The sequence below is a fragment of the Spermophilus citellus genome (assembly GCF_964194105.1).
Source record: "Spermophilus citellus genome assembly, chromosome: 16".
Lineage (NCBI taxonomy): Eukaryota > Metazoa > Chordata > Mammalia > Rodentia > Sciuridae > Spermophilus > Spermophilus citellus.
In genome coordinates, this window is record NC_138196.1 from 33,806,529 (window position 1) to 33,826,118 (window position 19,590).

The window sequence follows — 19,590 nt, forward strand, 5'->3', positions numbered from 1 at the left end:
CATCTTTTGCCTGGTGTGCCTGCTTTGACTGCAGGTCCACACCTGTGGTATGCCCTATGCTCTGCCTGACCTTTACATTGTATAAAAATGTGATCTTCCAGTCCTCTTCACCCACGCAGAATCATTGTGATTCACCCTACCTGGGCTTCCCTGAGAAGCCTCCACAATGAATAATATGTGGGTACTTGACTTTAATAAGTATCCAAGGTCTTTGGGGAGTTAATCAGAGTACAGGCATGGAAGAGATATTGTGGTTTAAACAGCTGAGAGTATGAAATCTAAGGTCAAGGGCCAAGGGAGGGAGAAAAAAGAACAGATGGAAGAATAAGAGATACAGTGGTACACTTAATTATTTCAGAATAAGGATAGGTCAGAAATGGGCCTGTGGTATACTTTTCTCCCTTGAAAGCAGTGTCATAGGAGCCAGTAAGACGACATCTTTTTTTTTAATGTTTAGTTGTAGGTGGACACAATACCTTTATTTTGCTTATTTAACTTTTTTTTTTTTTTTAATATGGTGCTGGAGATTGAACCCAGTGTCTCATGTGTGCTAGGCAAGCACTCTACCACTGAGTCACAACCCCAGCCCAAGAAGACACTTTTGGTATGAACTAGGATTTATCCTTAAGTCTAACAGCAGGAGAGAATACCAGCAGTCATTCCAGAAAAAGCATCAGATTTCAGTATCTGCAGACTAGGCTGGGCAGAGCTCAGGGAAAAAAAATCACTGTGCTGAGCAGCCTGGGGAGTTTCAATCTTTGTGTCTAATTCTTGGTTGCTGCATGATAGAGCTCTAAAGCAACACATTATGCATGACTGAAACCTTGTTATGGCTTGGGAAGTCAACAAATTTAACTGATTTCCACCTGCTGTGGCAATTAGTTCTCTTCTTACAATTCTAAGTATCGTTATTACATTTAAATTGTTTGATGGATGTTGAAAAGAGAAGATTTAACTGCAGTAAATTCACATCACACTAAGATGTCACATGTTCTGAAAGAGTGGGGCTCAGAACATTAAATGTTGTCATTCTGCTGACCCTCAGAGTATGTTACTGTAGTCAGGTATGTTTTTCAAAAGTTGGTGATGGGTTTTCCCCTTTGTTTAAGTAGTTAATAACAAATTCTGGCTATTAGAATTTGTGAAGAATTAGCTGGGCACAGTGGGTCATGCCTGTAATCCCAGCAGTCTGAGAGGCTGAGACAGGAGGATTCAAAGTTCGAGGCCAGACTCAGTAACTTAGTGAGACCCTGTCTCAAATAAATAAATAAAAGGGCTGGGGATGTAGCTCAGTGGTTAAGTGCCCCTGGATTCAATTCCTGGTACAAAAAAAAAAAAAAAGAGTTTTTTCAAGATTACAGTTAAAACACTAGATAAATCATTAAGTACAACCATTTCTTCCTAAAATTTCAACTGTAAAACCAACCCAATAATTGAGTTCAGGGGTAGGTTTTTTTTTTTTTTTTTTAATTTTTCAGTTGTCAATGGACCTTTATTTATTTATATGTGGTGCTGAGAATCGAACCCAGTGCCTCACACATGCTAGGCAAGCGCTCTGCCACTGAGCCACAACCCCAGTCCTCAGGGTAGTTTTAAAAACATTTGAGCTAATGAACTGTTATGAGCTGCCCGATAGAGGGCTAAAGCAACACATTATGCATACTTAATACTGCAGTATAAACTAATTCATACACATGTGGACGAGATATAAATATCTTATACAAAGTTTTTTTTTTTTGCAACAGACAAATATCTGAAATATATAGCTAAGATTACTAAGAATGAGAGGATAACTATCTCACACCCAACATACCAGTAAGCAATTTTACATTGTGTCTCTGCACGACTCATTCAGTCCACTGTTTACTAAACCACATTTCTTTAAAAGTACACTTTGTTATACTTACAGCATAATGATCACTCTTCAATAATCATACTGACAAAGTGGTATTACTATTATGGTCTATAAGTTACTAAAACACATTTCATTTGTACTTATTTTTTTAATAGTTTTAGTTTACCTTTTTTTGATGTGGTACTGGGGATCGAACCCAGGGCTTCACACATGCTAGGTAAGCACTGTACAACTGAGCTACAACCCCAGCCTCATTTCTACTTTAAAAAAAAAAAAAAAAAAAAAAAAAAAGATCAGAGCACAAACAAGCTCAAGATTCAATCCAAAGGATTAGGAAACCTAACTAAATTAGTAGACAACTCAGAGAACAAGCCATCTCAGGAAAATGTTGGATCTCATGGAAACATGGTTTGGTATAGCTGTGGGTGAAGTAAGAATGAAGTTGTTTCTCAAACATGAGGCTTCATTTGTAATCAGATACTGGAAAACTTAAATGAAAGCTCTTTTTTCAACATTGAACACTTATTTCTTATCAGATACAAACATGAAAAAGGATATGAGGAGGACCCCCAAGATAATCAGTGTGAAAATTCTCCTTCATAAGTAACCAGCTACTTGAAATTGTGATGACAAGGGGAATCCCAGTGAGTGGACTGCTTATACCTTTCTGAGTAGAAACAATTTTTGTCTATCGCTGGAGGCAATTCCAACTTGGAAAATAACATGACAGTTCTGAGATTCACATTTTATTTACAAGTCAATGAAAAATGTCCTCCGTAAACTCTAATTTAGGATATGAAAAGCAATATAAAGACACGGTTGCTGGCTCCACAGTGACGTGTGTGAAAGGAGTCCATGCCACTATTTATTTAAACAATGATTCTGTTATTTAAAACAAAGAAAAAACAAAAACAAAATCCCACATGATTTCTTCATGTTGCATGTGAAAGAATGAAAAATAAAGCTGACTTCTCAAAACTCTACAGTCTGTTCAAATGTATCAGGTGATCAAGATGTCACTTTCATTCAGTGACAGTCCCTACTCTCCAAAGCATAGCCTCTGAGCAATGACTTAATATTCATCAAGAGTATCTGCTCGAGGAATGGATAGACCCCGATCTTTAAGAGCTTGAACTTTCAGCTTCTCTGCTTCTAGCTTGGTCTGCTGTTCCACCCTCTGTTCTTCTAAGATTTCTTCAATAGACACTTGCTGGAGGGGTGTATCACTCTCCTTTTCCAAGTCCTGCAAAAGAGGCAGGTTTGAAAAACTTCCCTTAAAGACTGAGAATAAAGAACCTTACAGATCTAAAGCAAATGGATTTGATTCCTATGGCAGATTACTTTTCATTACTGTGACATGGCTGAAATATCCTTCTAGTACAGAAAGAAACAAAAAAGGCTGATAACATTACTACAGAGTATATAACCAGAATATGGTAACAGATCAGTATCGGTGTATATAGCAAAGTTTTAAGTTAGCCAAAATCCCATATTAGTCAGGATTAACTTTATTTATTAAAGAATTAACTTTTCTTTTTTGCAGTACTAGGGACTGAACCAAGTGAGTACTCTATCACTGAGCTACATCACCTTCCTATTTTATTTCTGGTATTGGGGATTGAACCTAGGGGTGTTTTACCACCAAGCTACTTCCCTCCAGAATCAGAGTCTCATAAAGTTGCTGAGGCTGGCCCCAAACTTATGACCCTCCTACCTCAGATTCCCAAGTTGCTTGGATTGCAGGTGTACGCCACTATATCCAGTCCCTTTTTGAGACAGAGTCTTGCTAAGACGTCCAGGCTGATTTCGAACTTGCAATCCTCCTGCCTCAGCTTCCCAGCTGCTGGGATTGCAGCTGTGCCACTGTGCCTGGAAACTTTTCTTTAAAACAAAATTATTTGGGCTGCTTATAAACAGCTATCTCTTCAACTGTACAGAATCCAAGAAAGTTACTAAGGCCAAAATGGCTTTATTTATTTTTTGTGGTGCAAGGGATAGGATCCAGAGTCTATCACATTCCCAGCCCAAGAGGCTTTACATTGTATTTTTCATTTCCAAAGTCAGCTTAATTAGGTGGAGGTTGTTGCTCAGTAAAAAGTATAGAATGCTGGGTATGGTGGTATGCATCTACAATCCCAGAGACCTGGGAGGCTGAGGTAGGAGGATCACAAGTTAAAGGCCAGCCTCAGCAATTTACTGAGACCCTGTCTCAAAAACTAAAAAGATCTGGGGACATAGTTCAGTGGTAAAACACCTCTGGGTTTATCCCAGTATCCCTTGCCAAAAAAAAGTAGAGAACACCGATTCAAGTCAGCACCACCCTTCCCACTTTTATTTTTCTTTTTTGGTATTGTAGATCAAACCTAAGAGCATTTAAACACTGAGCTACATCTTCAGCCTTTTTAAATTTTTTTATTCTGAGACAGGGTCTCACCTTGTGATTCTCCTGCCTCAATAGCCTAAGTAGCTGTTATGGGTCTGCACCAGTGACCCTGGTTTCCCACCCTTCTTTATAAGCAATAAATGGTTCTTCCTTTAGGAGTTTCTAAATTATAATACAAAGGACCAAGAAAGTATGTAGGTCAGTGGCAGAGCACTTGCCTAGCATGTATAAGGCACTGGGTTTGATTTCTAGCACCACAAAAAGAAAAAAAGAAAAAGAAAAAAATACAACACAAGACTCTTTCCTCTTTTATGACAAGTCTATAGAATACTTTAGAAGACCAGCTGAATTACTAAACCAGGTTGGTCCCAATGTATTTCTTTACTATTTTAATTTTAAAATACTTTGCTTAATAAAAAAATTATTTTTCCTTATTTCAAAAATAATTCCTCATTGTAGGAAATTTAAAAAATAGGCAGAGAAGCAGAAAAAAATTTAAAAATTACCCATACTTCCAGTATGAAGGGTTAATACTTCGGTGAATATCCTTAAAAAAAATTATTTATTTTCCTTTAGGGATTGAGCCCAGGGGCGTTTAACCACTGAGCCACACCCAGGCCCCCTCCCCTACTATTTTTTTGTAGTCAGGGTCTCACTAAGTTGTTTAAAGTCTGGCTAAATTGCTAAGGCTGGCTTTGAACTACTTGTGATCTTTCTGCCTCAGACTCGGAAAGTTGCTGGGATTATAGGCGTGTGCCATAGCATCTGTATTTTAGAAGATGAAAACACACACACACATACACACACAAAATAATGCAAATATTGACTAACTTTTTTCATTGAATATAGCATGTATTTTTATTTTTGAATATCTTATAAATATTTGATACACAATTTCAAAATGCAGAAGAACTTTGCTACAAATGTATCTCACTGTGAATAGTGAATTAGAATTAACATACAGGGATTACTGTGTTTATAACATGGAAAGCCTATACAAAGCACTCATTTCATATTTATTTTCCTCTATCACTCTCAATGATAAGGTTTGGGAAGGCACTGACACATACACAAACTCCATAGCTGTTCTAGTGTGGATACAAGTTAACTGTCACATGCTGCCAAGGTCTTAAAGCTCACAGGCAATAATACTGTCAGAGCACTTTCACCAGAGAAGTTAGGGTAAGTCACATACATATAAGCCACTGGTGCCCTGGGTCAAAGTTAATGGCACCCAACAAAATATATATTATCAATTATACCTTTCCTCACAATCTGTGGGTAGCAACTGGAGGGCAGTGTTCTTGGCATACAGCCTCTTGAGGTTTTCAATGTCATTCATGTGGTTAAGAAGCTGCTGCTTCCCAATAATCAGTTTTATTACTTAAGGCTGTGTGCACCATCATCCTTGAGGCAAAATCCAGGGACTTCTTAAGCAATGTAATGTTTATAGAATCTAAATGGTTTCTGGACATGAGTTTCCTTGGAGCTGGAAATTTCTTTAAACTGATTGTTGATTTATACAATCATGTAAGCATTCCTCAACCATGTTTCTCTAGTGGTTAGTGTAAAACTTCTCAATCCAAACCATAACATGTTAAGAAAAAACAAACAAACAAACAAACAAACAAAAAAAAAAAACTCTTCCCTACAAAAATGGATCCCAGGGAACAATGAATCTTCAAGTACATTTTTGGCTTATTTTCAAATATATATACATCTACCACAGACACATTTTTGTACCAACATAACTGGTAAGGAAAGTGTGTCTATAGTGCTAAACACTATAAAACTGAAGCAGAGTATGTGTAAATAATTTAAATTAAAGTCTTTCTCTCTGGTGTCAAAGTAATACCTTTCCTCTATAACTGGGTGTAGTAGCTCATGATGGTAATCTCAGTGACTCAAGAGGCTGAGACAGGAGGACCATAAGTTCCAGGCTAGTATGGGCAATTTAGGAAGACCTTGTCTCAAAATTAAAACAAACAGAGAAACTGGGCCAGGAGTGGTAGCACATGCTTGTAATCCCAGCGGCTGGGGAGTCTAAGGCAGGAGGATCACAAGTTGAAAACCAACCTCAGCAACTTAGTGAGGCCCTAAGTTAGAGAGACTCTATCTCTAAATAAAATATTTTAAAAGGGCTGGAGATGAGGCTCAGTGGTTAAGAGCCCCTGGGTTCAATCCCTAGTACCAAAAACAAAAAACAACAACAACAACAACAAAAAAAAACAACCCCCATGCCAATGTAATTCAGTGGTAAAGCATTCTTAGTCCCTCCCAACTCCCACCCCAATCACCCTCAATCCTACCTATCTAATATAACTCTTCTAATATACTAGCAGACTACTTTATAGTTCTTTACTAGACCCCCTCTCCTGGAGTACTAGGTGCTTTATTTCAACCTGTACATAAAATATGGTGATCATTTCTGCTGCTTAAACATGCCAGGAATGATAAACCAAACCACATATGCCAACCACAAAAATAATTCATAAGTAAGAAAAAAGGCATTTTAAACATTTTACTGCAGCACTTGGGCAGTACTGATAGTTTTGATTAGTTATTTCTAGCTATTTCCACCATATCTCTGAACCAATCTGATTGACCCTGGCAGAATTCTCTCTCAAATGATCAATTGCTAAAAATTAGCTCTGAACCAAACCACTCTACTCAAAAGACTTCTGTAAACTGAATTAAGATGTGGCTATGTATTGGGAAACTTTATTGAATAAAACAAAATAAAAATGGAAAAAATAAACACCAATGTCTTTGGTAAAGAACAGAAAACAGGGCTGGTTACCAGACCTTAATTTCTTTTTCCTTTTTTTTTTTTTTTTGTGATGCTGGGAATCAAATCCAGGGTCTTACACATAAAGGCAAACTCAACCACTGGGCTGTACCCCTAGCTCAACTAGTCTTGTAGGGATCCTGATTTTCTTAGAAAATCTAATAATCAGAATCAGCAAGACTTAACTTGATAAAAGGTTTTAAGAAGATATTAAAAAAAAAAAAAAAGGGTCCAAGTACTTTTCACACGCACACAATTTTTGCAGTACTGGGGATTGAACCCACGGGTGTTGTACCACTGAACTACATCCCCAGTACCACCCTCCTCTTTATTTATTAATTTTTGGTAACAGGGATTAAACCCAGGGGTGTTTTACAACTAAGCCAAATCACTAGCCCATTTACTTGGGTTGAGGGGTGTACGAGGTTGAACTCAGTGGTACTCAACCACTGAGTCACATCCTCAGCCTTATTTTGTATTTTATTTAGAGACAGGATCTCACTGAGTTGCTTAAGTGCGTCTCTTTTGATGAGGCTGGCTTTGAACTCTCAATCTTCCTGCCTCAGCCTCCCAAGCCGCTGGGATCGCAGGCATGCACCACCACGCCTGACTCTGGTTTTTGAGACAGGGTCTCACTAAGTTGTTGAGGCTGCACTCAAACTTGTGATCCTCCTGCCTCAGCCTCCAGAGAAGCTGGCATGACAGGTATGAACCACCATGCCTGGCTAAACAGTTTTATATTTATAAAATAGTTTTCCAATAGTATAAATACACACAGATCCACAGCAATATCACTTTGGAAGATTAACTTTTTGTTGTTGGTATTTTTCACACTGGGGATTAAACCCAGGGGTGCTTTACCATTGAACCACACCTCTGGCCCTTTTAAAAAAATTTTTATTTTGAGACAGATCTTGCCTTTGCTGAGGCTGGTCACTAACTTGAAATGGTCCTGCTTCAGCCTCCCAAGTCCTTGGGATTACAGGCATGTGCCACTGCACCCAGCTGATTTAACTTTTCACTTGCCAATTGTTCTTTCTGGCACAGGTACTTCCTTCCTGGCTGTGATCCAAGGATCACAGCTGAGCTCCATTTTCAGGATAGACAAAAGAAGGGCTTTTCCTACAGCCTTTTTTTCTCTTTCCCCCTTGAAAAATATGGACAATGTTATATATGCAATGTGTTCTTCCCTCAAACTCTGCTAATTAATTTTTGTTATGGAAAACCACTTTAATCAATTAAATGACTGCAAAATATTCTAACATAGGTAACCTATAAACCAACAACATTCATCGAAAGTCTTTTTGATTTTCTGCTATTAGATATACACAGAAATTCTATATTAACAAACACATTTATATAGGACAATATATTTTTTTAAAAATTTTATTTATTTATTTTAGTTACTGATGGACCTTTACATGTGGTACTGAGAATTGAATCCAGTGCCTCACACATTCGAGGCAAGTGGTCTACCACTGAGCCACAACACCAGTCCAGAGCAATATTTTTATATCAGGTAAAATCACTGATATTTTGTTCTTGGGATCAAAATATTTAAATGCCCAAAGGCACTGAAACAAAGTTAATTTTTCTGGGTAGCTTTCCTAATTTGGTGGGTGCCTGTGATAAACAAACTCAGTGATATGTGGAAAATATTTTTTTCCTCTTGAAAAGACAAAAGAAACCTAACTAGTATGAATATCAAGATCCATAGTAGCTTAACAGTTTTCACTTACTATTTCTCCTAGTAGGACCACATTTTCTCCTCTGACCACAAAAATTCCTCGAGGAATATCACCGTATTTTTTGCCCACATGAATACGCTCCACAGTCTGATGTAGCACTAAGTTAGCTATAAGTGTATAGGAAAAAAACAAAGATATTTAGTACACATGATTGGATAAAGGTCCATAACTCAACTATTCAGTGATTTTGAGTAGAAAAGATTCAGCTAAACATGATTTCCAAACTTTTTAATTCTAGGAAGAACAAAAATTTCAAATAATCTTCTCTTTCACTGAGAAAAATTTAAACAATTGCAAATACATTAGTTGGGATTATGTTGCACTAATCCATGAATGGCAGCAGAAATAAGTTATGAAAAATAAATTCCTTTAATGGTTAACTGCTTGTATCAACACAGCTATGAAAAAAATAAGTGAGCCAGGTATGGTGGTGCATGCCTATAATCCCAGCAATTTGGGAGGCTGAGGGAGGAGGATTACAAGTTCTAGGCTAGCCTCAGCAACTTAGTAAGACACTGTCTCAAAATAAAAATAAAAAGGTTGAGATGTGGCTTAGTGCCTCTGGGTTCAATCCACAGTATTTAAAAAAAAAAAAAAAAAAAAAAAAGAAAGAGAAAGAAAGAAAGGAAGGAAGAGAAAATATACTACATGTATAAAGGCATAAATTGGCGTGAACATACTTGATATACAGAGATATGAAAAATTGTGCCCTAAATGTGTAATAATAATTGTAATGCTTTCCACTGCTATTGTGTCTTTAAAAAAAAAAAAGAAATTTGGAAAACTTGAATAATGGTAACAACCATTCAGATTAAAACCTTAGGTTTTGAAATGAGATAGTGTTTCTTTGTGATGTGGATATGTGTATATGATGCCTTACTGAAGATTTAACTTTGTTTCAGTACTTAGGATTCGTTTAAACCAATGCAGGTATCCATAAATTATGATATAGCAAAAACCTATTTTTCACCTTGGGAGAAAATTATAGTTGGTAATTCAAGAGTAAACTAAATATTCACTACTTATCCTTAAAGTACTCTGATGAATTATTTTTCTTCTTTGAAGTAGTAATATTTGTCATATTTGAAGCAAAGCAGAAATCTACATTCATACATTTTTCTTTAGAGTCTCACTGTGTGGCCCAGACTGGCTTTGAACTCCTGGGCCCAAGTGATTCTCCTGCATCAGTCTCCCAAATGGCTGGGACTAAAGGTGTGTGCCACCATGCCCAGGTATTCATTCTTTTCTTTTTTTCCCTTTGTTCCCCCTACCTCTTTCTTTCTTTATTTCTAGTACTGGGATTGAACCCAGAGGTGCTTAGCCATTGAGCCACATCCCCAGTCCTTTTTATGTTATTTAGAGATGGGGTCTTACTGAGTTGCTAAGGGCCTCACTAAGTTGCGAAGGCTGACTTTGAACTCACGATCCTCTTGCCCCAGACTCCTGAGCTGCTGGGATTACAAGCATGTGCCACTGTGCCTGGCCAGCCTCCATACCTTCTAGAATTCTTTTTTTTTTTTTTGGGCACACTGAGGATTGACTCAGGGCCTCACACATGCCAGGCAAAAGCTCTGCCACTGATCTATACCCCTTATCCCTTTGGTTCAACAAAAGTTGATGTGAACTGAAAAGTTTCTTGAAATGGAAGGAAACACATATCTCTTATTTTAGAAAAATGCAGTCTGTAAAACAAAGATTGAGAATCCTGAGTCTAATGTATCCCTATATGTAAAACATCGAGCTTAATGTTCCATCAAAATCTTCACGGAATGCCTTCTCCCCAATTTTCATTGGACAAGGAGAGATTACCTTCGGTGCAGGAAGTGCTTTGAAGAGAGTGGCACCCAAGCCAATGTACAAATGAGCAGCCTTTTCAGTGAACTGAGTTTATTTCTATCATTTGGCTCCCTCTAATGGGGGAAATAAAGTCCAAAATACTACTGTGAAAACCAGTTGCAGGTATACATGCTTGTAAATATACAAGCATTTGAATCACCTAATCATACTTACTTAAAACAGTTCCAATATGCCAGACACATATGAAAAAGTTGCAGATAAATAAAGTTCAACATAAAATAACACCAAAAATGCAATGGGTGGCTGTTATTATACAGAGAATTAAAGGAGTCCATAATCAATACATACCAAATTGATCAATGCTTCTTAAAAAGCCTATAAGTGTCCTTCCATCTCGAAGCAGAACCAAGTGCTTTTCTGGAGAGAGGGAAAAGGATCTTTAAAATGAAAGATGTCAGCTTCAGTGAGTTTATACGATAATAAGGAAAATAAAGTTAATAGCAGTTTAAGTATACTACTTCCTCTTTAATGGACTTAAGATGGAATTCACTGGGAAAAAACAGAGGGATGGCCAGGACAGCCTAGGACTTAAATTTGAAGATTGGTGGTAAAAAGAGAAACACAGTAGTGACAAAAGAGGTAAAAACGTGCAGGGTATGGAGCCAGGAAGCCTAACTGGCTTCACACCCTGATGTTTGGCTCTTAAACCTTCACACTGTTATTTCAGTTTCTGTCTGTAAACTGAAAAATTTAGAAAGGTTTTCAATAAATACAATGCCTTGGGTTGGGGGTATAGCTTAGTAATAGAGCAAGCACTAAGTATGTGGGAGGCCCTGGGTTAAATCCGTAACACCAAAACAAAAGCAAAAGCAACACCTCAGATATTTACAATGAGGACCTAATAAGCTACAGCATAATTCAATATTTATTAAGATACAAGCTATTCTGGGGTCTGAATACCAACCTTATGAATTAATATTCATTGTAAGGGAAGACAGATAAAAGATAACAAAATTTCAGCCATTCATTTCTTTAATGCCATGCATAAAATACTTTGTAGATGCAGAAAAGAGGGGCAGTGATTTTTGCCTTGAAGGAACTTGTCTTATTCCTTGGACTGTTCTTGCTGTAATCAAGCAAATTGTAATTATATGAGATTTCAGAGAAAATATCATTTACCTGGAGGAGGTATTCAAGTTGGATCTTGAAAGGTAAGTAATTTTTGGTCATGGGAAAGGAAAGAGGGAAGGGGAGAGAAAACTGTAAATTAAGCAAAAGGGACAAAAGGACTATATACCCCTATTATTGGCTAAAGGCTGAGGATGTGAAGGGAAAGAGCAGTAGTTAAAGTCAGAATAGTATTAGGGGCAGGCTTAAATTTGGATTTGAAATCGGACGTGGTGGCACATGCCTGTAATCCCAGCAGCTTGGGAAGCTGAGGCAGGAGGATTGTGAGTTCAGAACCGGCCTCAGCAATGGCAAGGTGCTAAGCAACTCAATGAGACTCTGTCTCTAAATAAAATACAAAATAGGGCTGGGGATGTGGCTCTGTGGTTGAGTGTCCCTAAGTTCAATCTCCAGTACCCCCCCCCATTTCGATTTGACTTCATAAGAAACACAAAAACACTGAAGACTAAACTAACAGAAAAGCAAGAGAAATTATAAAGCTAATGCCTATCTGGGAGATCTCTTAAGAGATTTCGAGAAAGCAGCAGTCCAAATATGCTACTCAGATCATCTCTTCTGGGGAATAGTAAAGAGCAGAAGAGACGAAAAAATTTGCAAAAACCAGAGTTAGAGAAACCAAGAGAACAGAATTAAGAATTCAGTGACGATAGTATCACGATGCTGCTGGAGAGAACTCAGAGGAGAGCCTTAGAATGATTACTTAGGAAGTAGTTTCGGTAATGTGTTGATAGCAAAAAATTAAGATTGCAGAGGTAAAAGTAGGTGGTCAGGAAGTAGAGTAAAACGGAGACGATTCAAGATACCGATAAAGAGATGGAAGTTTGATGGGGAGATACAACTGAGGAAATATTTGAGATGGACAGACAATAACATATATAAAGGAAAGGATGCGGCAAGGACAAAGAGGCAGAAGACATGAAAGAAAACGTATAATGTAAGAAGATTCCAAAAGCAGTGGAAGGAAACAGTAATAACAGAAAGGGAGGAATACTTCCTACTCAAATGAGAGAATGGGTGAAAATACAAAAAGACTATGGGGAGGAGGAGAGGGTATGTTCTGGGGTGGTGATGTAAAGTCTGTATATCAAGTGGTTTCAAACTTTTTTAAGAGGGTCCTGAAATCTACAAAGAGGCACAGATTAGAAGGCTTGAAAACAAAACATAATTTTTAGGAAAATGGAAGGGTGTGTTAGTGGTTTCAATAATTCATATATACAAGAAGAGGTGAAGGCAAAAGGGAAGAGCATCCTCAAGCCAGTAAAATAGAATATTTCATTACACCTTACAGGTAGACTACTTACAGAGTAATGTTTATATACATATTTGGTTCAATTTATACTACATTTCCTTTCATTAGCAAAATTAGTAATTTGGGTTTAAAAAACGATCTCAGATAACCATAAAATGAGAATGTAATCAAACAATCTAATTTTCATACTCGCACAGTAAATACAGAGATCACTGTAACTTGTTTGAAAATGTGTAAATCATTTTGCAGCAATTACAAGTTAATGAGGCAGATAATATGATTAAAATGATAAAACTGTTACTTCTTTAAGAATAATGCACAGATAAAAATTTTGATAAAGACAGGTTGTCTGCCAGTGGTCTCTACTAACATAACCTGAAAATGCTAATGACCCTCATAGTAAAAGAATATTGCAAATGGCTACAGAACAGAAAGCCTACATTTACTACTAATTTAAACCGACTGCGGTTGTCTTAATATCTTCATTTTTTGATGCATCCTTCCTCTAAATATTCTCATGTATCCACTAGTAACAACCTGGTACTTAGACAAATTACCGCGGGAAACAGTGGATGAGGGACAAGTCGGCTGGGCCACTTTGGTACTCGCGCCTAGGCTGCCACGACCCTCGGAACTAAAAATAAATTCAACAGCTTGCGGCTCACCAGCCCTAGGTCTGGTGAAGGTTGCGAGGGGCAGAACTGAGGTAGCAGGCAAGGAGGTGGCTGTGGAGAATTTCAAGGCAGAACACTCAGAAATGAGCTCAAAACATACTGCCCCCAGCTCTGGACTCATTCTACAAGTTCCCTCCAAAGAGGGCCGTGTTCCGGAGAGAAAGGGTCTCACTCCAGGCTTCACCGGGAGGAAATGAGCTACTCACTGTCGATGTCCTCGATGAGGCTGGCGGTGCCGGGCATATAGTTCATTTTGAGCTGAGATGAGGCTATAATGTACAGCGGCGATAGGCCAGCGTGTCCAATAACTCTTTTTTCCCACCGCAGTCGCCGCCTCGGCGGGACCGGGACAGGAAAGTCTCTTTCCAGACCACCACTTCTGCCCCGGCTTTCAGCCGCCGGGGTCTGCCGGAAGCACCTTCATATTACCCCACCCACTTCCGGTATTACGTGCCTGCCCCCCGGAAGGGGTGGGGCAGTCGTGCGGTTCGGGACGGTGGAGTTCGGGGTACTGTTTCCCCATCCTGGAGAAATTAGGTTGAAGGATCTAGATTGGGTAGAGGGTCGAAAAATGTTTCCTTTCGTGTAAGGAGCATGGTGCCTCCTCTTGCTTTCCTGCTTCGAGACCAGGGAGTCACTGCCGTCCTTTACGTTCGGGACTCGGCAAAAGGGGCGGGTCAGCGCCTGGGATTGGCTATTATCGTCCGACCCCTCTTACTGCTCTCCACTCTTTCTCGCCTGCAGGCGCCTGCGCAATGGGTTGGCCGTGGGGGGCGGGAAGCGCTTCGGGGCAGTGGAGCCCATGTCGGCCTTGAGGCGTTCGGGCTACGGCCCCAGTGACGGTCCGTCTTATGGTCGCTACTACGGGCCTGGGGGTGGAGATGTGCCAGTGCATCTTCCCCCGCCCATATATCCTCCCCTTCGCCCCGAACCTCCCCAGCCTCCCATTTCCTGGCGGGTGCGCGGGGGCGGCCCGCCTGAGACCACCTGGCCCGGAGAAGGCGGAGGTGGAGATGGCTACTATTCCTCCGGGGGCGCCTGGCCGGAGCCGGGTCGAGCTGCAGGAAGCCACCAGGTAAGCTTTGAAACATGTGGCTTGGGGGATCCGATAGGGGTGTTTGGTGGGGGAGTAGGCGAGGGTCCTTGCGCTTTTTGTACCTCTAGGTTTGCAATGGTTCGGGTTTCATATTTGTTTTCCTTATGGGGAGTGGATTGGAGAGACAGACTGGGAACATGGGTGGGAGAATATACTTGTGTTCATTTTGCCCCTCCATTTCTGCTTCGGCTGCAATAAGTGTATCTGTTTCATTAAGAAAGGAAAAAACAACATGCGCTGACTTCTAAGCTCAGTAGCAGGCTGGGGATCTGTCACCACGGAGCGATGTTGGGATGGAATGGCAGGGCTCTGCTTGAGCTCTGACAATTTATCCTGCGTGGCTAGAGTGACTGCAGCCCCCGTTGTCGCTTAGCAACCCCTCCCGCTGGGGGGAAGGAACCTGAACGAGGGGGAGGGAATCTGAGCATTTAGCCCTTTGCTCCTAAAGCTTTGCCCTGGATCGAATCACGAATAATCAATATCGTAAACATCTTTGTTTTATTTAATGTTCACAGCAACTACAAGTTAAATGTCATTACGGCATCCCTATTTTCAAATAACGAAGGCGGATTTGAGAAGTTAACGCATTTGCTTAATGTATTTGAACTTGTAACATTTTATTCTCTGTATTCCTGCCAGAAATGTGTTTCCGTTTTATTAATGTAGTATTTTTAGTAAGGGGCTATCTTTATAGAGTGGTGGCACACCTCTCTTTTCAGTTAGGAAGTATGGCAAAATCATTTGTTGAAAGTGTTATTAGCGAAATTCTCATACATTGTTGGTGGGATTGTAAAATGATGTAATGCTTTGGAAGATTGTTGGACAGTTTCTCAAAACATTAAGCATAGAATTAGTGTATGAGACAACAAATTCATTCCTAGAGAACTGAAAACATGTCCATATAAAAACTTTTACACATATGTTGGTAGCACCGTTATTCATAACGAAAAATGGAAGTAACCCATACGTCCATCAACTGATGAATGGGTTAACAAGATATGGTATATTCATACAGTGAAATATTATTTTTTTTTAAAGAGAGAGTGGAGAGAGAGAGAGAATTTTTTTTTAATATTTATTTTTTAGTTTTCGGCGGACACAACATCTTTGTTGGTATGTGGTGCTGAGGATCGAACCCGGGCGGCACGCATGCCAGGCAAGCGCGCTACCGCTTGAGCCACATCCCCAGCCCATGAAATATTATTTGGATATAGAAAGGATTGAAGTACTGATGCATGCTGCAACAGGAGTGAACCTTTAAAAGATCAGGCATCTTGGGTAAAGCCAGTCAAAAAGATTGCATATTGTATTGATCCATTTATGTAAAATGTCCAGAGTAGGCAAATTCAAAGAGACAAAAAGATTAGTGATTGCCAGGGGCTGAAGAACAAGAGCTATTGATGAGTTTATGGATTTCTTTTTCTTCCTTATTTTTTTTCTTCCTGTGGTACAATCAGGTTGAACCCAGGAGCATTCTGCCTCTGAGTTACATACCCAGCTCATTTTAAAATTCTATTTTGAGTTGGCATCTCACTAAGTTGTCCAGGTAGTCCTGGAGCTTATGATGTTGCCTTGGCCTCTGCAGTGGCAGGGAGTTGAGATTATAGGCTAGTGCCACTGCCTCTGGCTTTTTTATCTTTTTCTGGGTATAATACAGTTGGGAGTGGGGGCTGCTCTACTACTGAGCTATATTCCCCAGCCCTTTTTTGAGTTTTTATTTTGAGACAAAGTCTGGCTAAGTTGGCCTTGAACTTGCAATTCTCCTGCCTTGGACTTCTGGGTTGCTGAGCTTATTTACATGTACCATACCACCACATCAGGCTTGGTGTTTCTTTCTTTCTTACTTTCTTTCTTTTTTTAAGAGTTTCTTTTTTAGTTGTAGATGGACATAATACCTTTGTTTATTTTTTTTATGTGGTGCTGAGACTTTATTTTTTTATGTGGTGCTGAGGCTGGAACACAGCGCATGCTCACGAATGCTAGGCAAGTGCTCTAGCACTGAGCCACAACCTCAATCCCTTGGTGTTTCTTTTTGAGGTAATTTGTACACTTTAAAAGGATGGGTTTATGGTATGCTAGTTATATCTCATAAAATTGTATGAGAAAAAAATGTGTAGCAGTGAGAGTTTACTGTAAAAGAAAGATCTGGAATAAGTAAATTGTGGGACTTTTAATCCTGTCATCTAGTGATGAAATGCTTGATTTATAGGTGCCCAGATTTAAAGATCAATTGAAGGAAAAGAGAAGAGGATCTCTAAACTGCTTATTTACTTTTGTTAGACTTGGCTGTGTTAGCAAAACAACAGTGAATTTTCTGGGGTAGAGCTAGCAATGGGTTTGGATAAACCAGAGCAGTTAAGATTTTAGCTTTGTGTAGGGAGTTGTGAGGTGTGGTTGAAGTATAGGTGTACACATATTGTGGGTGATGGTGTTGAAATTGTTGGCAGATAAAACTGTATGTGTATAATTGGCATTTGTAAATCATTTTAAAAGTTTGTATTCTATCATTCAGGTCAAGGATTCTGAAACTGTAAAAGTATAGATTGGTAATTTCTTCTATATCAGTAGAAAATGAATATAGTGCCTGTTGTCATAGATATTGCAAACTTTTTTTAATTCATTGTCTTTATTGGTTTTTATGTAAGTTTGATGTTTTTATATTGTTGAGTCTGTCAAACTAAAAACCAATAGGAAAGTAAGAATTTTACTACTAAAAAAAGTCTTGGAAGCCTGTTAGAAATGCAGAATCTGCCCTCTTTTAGACTTACTACTGCAATGTATTGAGGTTCCCAGGTGATTCATATACACATTTATGTTTTTATTTATGAGAAGCTTTGCACTATAGAATTGGATATATTGAGATGATGTTGCATTGAACCAGAATAAAGACTTGACTATATTAACATATTTAAATATGACAGGGCAAAATTGGAAATCTGCCACACTCTCCATTTATTATTTATTTATTTATTGTAGTGCTGGGGCTTGAACTAGGGGCCTTTTTTAATATTTATTTTTTAGTTATAGGTAGACACAATATCTTTATTTTTTATTTTTATGTGGTGCTGGGGATTGAACCCAGTGCCTCATGCATGATAGGCAAGCACTCTACAGGTGAGCCACAACCCCAGCCCTTGAACTTGGGGCCTTTTATACATTAGGCAAGTGCTTTACCACTGAGCTACATCCCTAGCCCTCCATTATTTTCCCCCCCAAAAGTAATTTTAGGGGGCTGGGGATGTGGCTCAAGCGGTAGCACGCTCACCTGGCATGCAGGCAGCGGGTTCCATCCTCAGCACCACATACAAAGATGTTGTGTCCGCTGAAAACTAAAAACTAAACAAATATTAAAAAAATCTCTCTCTCTCTCTTAAAAAAAAGTAATTTTAGGAAAATTTACTTCAAAGAGTTAAACTTTTCTTGTTACCTATCCTTAAAGTATACAGTAAATATCCAGTGTTTATAGCACTGTAGTTTGATCCTTGAACTAACAGCATCTGCATAACAATTGGAACTGGTTGGAAATATTTTGTCTCAGGCCCTACCCCAGATCTATTGACTCTGCATTTTATTTATTTATTTATTTTGGTAGTAGGGATTGAACCTAGGAGTGCTTTACCACTGAGTCACATCCCCAGCCCGTTTTATTGTATTTTTATTTTGAGACAGAATTATACTAAATTGCTCAGGGCCTCAATGGGTTGCTGAGGATGGCTTTGAATTTATAATCCTCCTGCTTCAGCCTCCAGAGTCACTGGGATTTCAGGCATGTGCCACAGCCAGGCTTTGAAACTGCATTTCAACAAGATTTGTTGATGATAAGGTTTATATATAATAATACTTCTTTAAACTATCACCACTAAAATCAACAATATCTTCAAATTGCCAATCCAACAACTTCTTTTCAGTTCTCATACCACTGTCCTTGCCTGGTTTGTACATGACTTCTTGGAGTCTATTATTCTTCAATTATTTTCTCCCATAATATATATTTTTTAGTATTTTTTTAGTTGTTGAAGGACCTTTGTTTAATCTATATGTAGTGCTGAGAAGCTAACCCAGTGCCTCACACATGCTAGGCAAGTGTCTACCACTGAGCTACAACCCAGCCCCCTCCCATAATATTTTATATCCCTTTTTTCTAGTCCCTATAATTATACAAATGTAAATATATATACAGGTATTTTATATGTATCTATATCTATATATATCGTATATGTATACAATATGTGTAGTATATACATATATGTTATATATGTATATTATATATATTTACTTATTTTTGGTACTGGAGATTGAACCCAGGGCACTTAACCACTGAGCCATATCCCCAACCCTTTTTTATTTTAATTTAATTAATTATTATTATTATTTTTTTTTGTACCCGAGATTGAACTCAGGGGCACTCGATCACTGAACCACAATCCAAGCCCTATTTTGTATTTTATTTAGAGATAGGGTCTCACTGAATTGTTTTAGTGTCTCACTTTTTTTCTTTTTTTTGCTGAGGCTGGCCTTGAACTCACGATCCTCCTGTCTCAGCCTCCTGAACTGCTGGGACTACATAGAGGCCTGTGCACTGAGCCCAGGTTTTTTTTTTTTTTTTTTTTTTTTTTTTTTTTGAGACAGGGTCTTACTAAGTTACCCAGGGCCTTGCTGAATTGCTGAGATTGGCCTTGAACTTGTGAACCTCCTTCCTTGTCCTCCCAAGCAGCTGGGATGAAAGAGGTATGCCACCAGGCTTGGCTGAATGAGAGGTTTTGATAAGAAGTACGTCTAGAAATTTTTTTTTCTTTGTTTTGGGTCCTGGGG

At 38.8% G+C, this 19,590-nt stretch overlaps 2 protein-coding genes across 2 annotated transcripts in view; one reads left to right on the plus strand and one right to left on the minus strand.

Moving 5' to 3' along the window:
• Positions 1–2,674: 2,674 nt before the first annotated feature.
• On the minus strand, positions 2,675–14,096 carry LSM1 (LSM1 homolog, mRNA degradation associated). Its single transcript, XM_081269527.1, has 4 exons — positions 13,889–14,096; positions 10,920–10,988; positions 8,766–8,881; positions 2,675–3,098 (listed from the first exon to the last, which is right to left on the minus strand). Exons 1-4 carry the CDS (start codon positions 13,932–13,934, stop codon positions 2,928–2,930), a joined length of 402 nt encoding a protein of 133 aa, XP_081125653.1. The 5' UTR covers positions 13,935–14,096; the 3' UTR covers positions 2,675–2,927.
• Positions 14,097–14,172: 76 nt separating this feature from the next.
• The window catches only part of BAG4 (BAG cochaperone 4), a 28,575-nt gene continuing 23,157 nt past the window's right edge, over positions 14,173–19,590 (plus strand). Inside the window, exon 1 of the mRNA XM_081269522.1 lies at positions 14,173–14,757. Within this exon, the coding sequence (XP_081125648.1) occupies positions 14,485–14,757 (273 nt within the window). The 5' untranslated portion in view covers positions 14,173–14,484. The remainder of the gene's footprint in view (positions 14,758–19,590) is intronic.

Excerpts from the sequence above, each read along its gene's own strand:
- LSM1 (XM_081269527.1), bottom strand. The coding sequence starts at position 13,934 with ATGAACTATATGCCCGGCACCGCCAGCCTCATCGAGGACATCGACA. Across the intron at positions 8,882-10,919 it reads AAGAAGCATTGATCAATTTG|CTAACTTAGTGCTACATCAG; the intron begins GTATGTATTGAT and ends ATACACTTATAG. Across the intron at positions 3,099-8,765 it reads TGGTCCTACTAGGAGAAATA|GACTTGGAAAAGGAGAGTGA; the intron begins GTAAGTGAAAAC and ends CCTCTTTTGCAG.